The following is a 4,188-nucleotide window of genomic DNA, read 5'->3' as shown; positions in this document are numbered from 1 at the left end:
TAGTAGAAAATATCATTACAACTTAAGAACCAAAAAAAACTTCACAAACACAATGTCACAATTCAATTCCAACTAGTCACAACACATGTAGTCACCAATAACCATCTTCATAAGAACATCAACAAATAATCACATTCATCATCATCATCTCACACAATTACATTAATAGACATCACAAAGTAATTCGTTAAAACATCACAACTTAACAACTTGACTCGACAACACAACTCAACTTGACAATGCACTCTTAACAACTTAACAACTTAAATCATCGTGAAACTTCTTGATATGCAAATGCATGTGGTACCATTCAACAACGTAAATGAGCGTAATTAGGCTCTTCAACATGTGAGCACAAAGGCTGCCGGGCCTAAAGCCCCCAACTTTAATGAGCACAAAGGCTGCCGGGCCTAAAGCCCCCAACTTTAATGAGCACAAGGCTGCCGGGCCTAAAGCCCCCAACTTTAATGAGCGCAAAGGCTGCCGGGCCTAAAGCCCCCAACTTTAATGAGCGCAAAGGCTGCCGGGCCTAAAGCCCCCAACTTTAATGAGCACAAGGCTGCCGGGCCTAAAGCCCCCAACTTTAATGAGCGCAAAGGCTGCCGGGCCTAAAGCCCCCAACTTTAATGAGCACAAGGCTGCCGGGCCTAAAGCCCCCAACTTTAATGAGCACAAGGCTGCCGGGCCTAAAGCCCCCAACTTTAATGGGTATGCAATGGACTCAATCTTCTTACAACTTAGACAACAACGTGAACATCTTATACAACTTCATAATCATAGACAACTTAAATTCTTGCAACTTAGACCGACACTTACAACTTTATGACATTAATGGTCAACATCATCAAACAATAAACATCAACATCTTATACATCGCATAAACATAAGCATCATAAATAACACATATTTAAATCACACATCTTCCAAATAGCACTTCATTATATAACACATTTTAAATAGCACCATTATGAAATACACATCATTAAATAGCACTATGGTATCCAAGACACATCTATAAGGAGAATAAATCTTATTTCAAACACATTCAAAGATAGTAAGAATAATTTCAATTATTATCTCTATAAAATCACTTAAAAAAATAAACTATTATTTATACTAGGCATACGACACCACTACAATTCCAACTTCTAATACATAACATCACATCTATATCAATCATTAAATAAATCATCAATCTAAATAGTTGCGGCAAATCAAGCATAAGCACCCGCAAATTTATCCATGACTTCAAATACCACATATTCACATGATTTAAATCAAGCAACACCTTAATAATGTTTCTAATTCTTCTTTTAACCTCCCACATCTAAATTTGCACATTAATTAATTATTCTCTCAAAGGGCTACAACCGTCGCGGTGAGCCTCGAATGAACTTTGGGAAATACGGCTTTCCCGTTCATCCCAATTAATTTACACTCATGATCTCGAACTCTTCTCTCTCACCCCATACCTGGATTAAAGGTTTCAGAAGACGTAATGAACTCAATGATAGCAACGGATTCAAACAATTCCATATGGTTGCGTCTCTTTTTCACCCGGCATAGCGACAAATAACTCAAATGCTAATCGAAACAAATAGCTACCTTGTTTCCCTTAACGGCTTTACTTCTCCTTCTCTCGCTCTTAGGTTACTAGGGTTTTAAGTCTCTTAATCTAAATATATTGCATATGGATCAATCCATTCTAACACTCGTTGGTTCATATCTTCTCGGGTATTAATTAGGCCCACTCGACTATATACACCCACTCATTTATTCTATTCATCCACTCATAATATAAGCTAATTTTATTTTACTCATTCATAACTAATATTTTCCCAAAAATACTATCATTTTTCTATAATGATTAGAATAATAAATCGATAAATAAAATATCTTAAATAGCTTTACTATCATCAAACTTCGGTAATTTATTATGCAAACACGCAAACCAAACAAGTAGAAATTATCACATCATATCAAAGATATACATTATAATGATAATCAATCACAATATTTTTTTTGACACAATATTATTCATTTTTAAGTATAAGAAAATTGGGGTGTTACACCGGCAACGGCGCCAAAAACTTGATAGGAGATTGGCAAGTGCACCAAATACTATCGAAGTAGTAAAAATATCGATCCCACGAGGACTTTGTTTTTAATCTCAATAATTCAACTACGTTGTATTTTAGGATGTATAAAAGTTGTTTTGATTTGCCACTAGGCAGTAGATTGGTTTGATTGCATAAAAGTAATTGCTGAAAATAGAATTGGTTTTTAAGAATAAGAGAAAGATGAGTTTAGGTCTTTCGAATCATCGATGTTTCCCTAATTGTTATGCTGCACCTATTCGTATGAATGATCTTCTAATCCCACGATAGTTAACAAAATAGTCCAAATCAATCCCTTGATTGTATTATTGCATGTGAGTGCTTTACATAAGAGCACTATGAATTGATTTACATAACAGCACTATGAATTGCTTTTATTATTGCATGTGAGAGAAATTTCATGTGAGAGCAAAAATGGTGACCGCATGAACAAAAAAATTGGAAAAAAAAAATGGGCATGGTTGCCATTTTCATTGGCAAACATGTAAAAATTAAATGAAAAAAAAAAAACCATGCATGCTCGCCATTTCAAATAGAACAGAAAAATAAAATAAAATCATGCTCGCCATTTCATTTGTAGAACTTAGAAAAAGCCTGCAACTCGCTCGAGAGAGTAGATAAAAAATGGTTATGTTCGCCATTTCAATTGGAGGACAAGGGTATTTGTATCAATAGTTTTCAACTAGGGGCGAGACATATCAAATTTTTTGATGATAGGGGCAGGAAAAAAAAAATTCACCATGTATCCCACCCAATCATCCCACTACACCCACCCCACTTTAGTGGTATGCTCTTAAGAAATAGTTAAATAATTTTTTGTGTGTCTTTGCAAGCGGTTTTTAAACTAGTCACCGACTCGTTAATATTTTAAACTTGTCATGTTTTTGTCAAAAAAAAATTAATTAGGTGATTCGTCATGTGATAAAGACATAAAGACAAAAGTTTTACATGTGTATTTAATGATATGTTATTACATCGTTTTTAATGAATAAAAGACATATAACTTATTACCAAAAAAAAGACATATAACTTGTGGTACTTCATTAGTTGATGTTGCAACACATTGTTGAATATTTGGTACATGTGCAAAACTTTTGTGTCAACCGTATATAACTTTTTTTTAAGGGAAAGGTATCTAACTTAAACTCTACACCCTTCGGTCACAAATATAAGTAAAAATCCATGTTTTAGATTCATTCAATAAATGATGTATGTGGTTTTTATTGTAAACAACATACATCATTTATTGAATGAATCTAAAATATGGATTTTTGCTTATATTTCATGACCGTAGTGCGTACTTAAAAAAAATAAAGTATTTACCTATATTTTCTTCATGAAAACTTAATTACCTATACTTATCCACAAAAGAACTATATTTACGATGTGACGTGTAATTAAAAATATCAATACAATAATTTTTGAGAATTCTATCTTCCTGGTTTCTCAGGTTTTATTCCGTCCTCTACTGATATTTTGCACGCAAAGCTTTCAGCAATTTCTCACGGCCTTAAAATGGCAAAAGATTTGGGTTTTGCCCCTGTAGCTTGCTATTCAGACTCTACTCTTGCTATCAATATGATCAAGGAAGCATTCTCCAAATACCACGTCTACGCGGTGCTTCTTCATGAAATTAAAGAACAGCTATCTCAAGATAATGTGTCTCTTCATCACACGCTCCGTGAAGGAAACCAATGTGCCGATTTTCTCGCCAAGTTGGGAGCTTCATCTGATGACAATCTGGTCGTGCATCCTCAGCCTCCTGATGACCTCCGCCTGCTGCTTAGGCTTGATGCTCAAGGAACTTTGTTCTTAAGAGCTTAGTTTCCCTTTTTTTCTCTTTCTGTTGTTTCCTTTTTTCCTTTATTAGCTTTGTAACCAAAAAAAACTTTTCTTTTGAGTAAGGTTAAATTATAGCCATTTAATTTCGTCATTTCTTTTTCTTTCAAAAAGAAAAAAAAAGAAAATTCGTCATTTCTTTTTTCTGGAAGAGCAACCTAATTAAAACTCACACCCACATCATTCCTATTCTCACATGTTCATCTCCCTAACACAAACAAATTTTTTCCTC

At 34.3% G+C, this 4,188-nt stretch overlaps 1 protein-coding gene across 1 annotated transcript; it reads left to right on the top strand.

Annotated features, from left to right (window-relative positions):
• Nucleotides 1-3,632: 3,632 nt before the first annotated feature.
• Nucleotides 3,633-3,941, top strand: LOC146918260 (uncharacterized). Its single transcript, XM_085722031.1, has one exon. It carries the CDS (start codon nt 3,633-3,635, stop codon nt 3,939-3,941), a length of 309 nt encoding a protein of 102 aa, XP_085578157.1.
• Nucleotides 3,942-4,188: the final 247 nt, after the last annotated feature.

Source organism: Medicago sativa, chromosome 6 (genome assembly GCF_051527215.1).
Source record: "Medicago sativa cultivar Bolivia chromosome 6, Bolivia_mono, whole genome shotgun sequence".
Taxonomy (NCBI): domain Eukaryota; kingdom Viridiplantae; phylum Streptophyta; class Magnoliopsida; order Fabales; family Fabaceae; genus Medicago; species Medicago sativa.
Note: the sequence above shows the minus strand (reverse complement) of the source record. Positions and strands in the feature narration are given on the sequence as shown.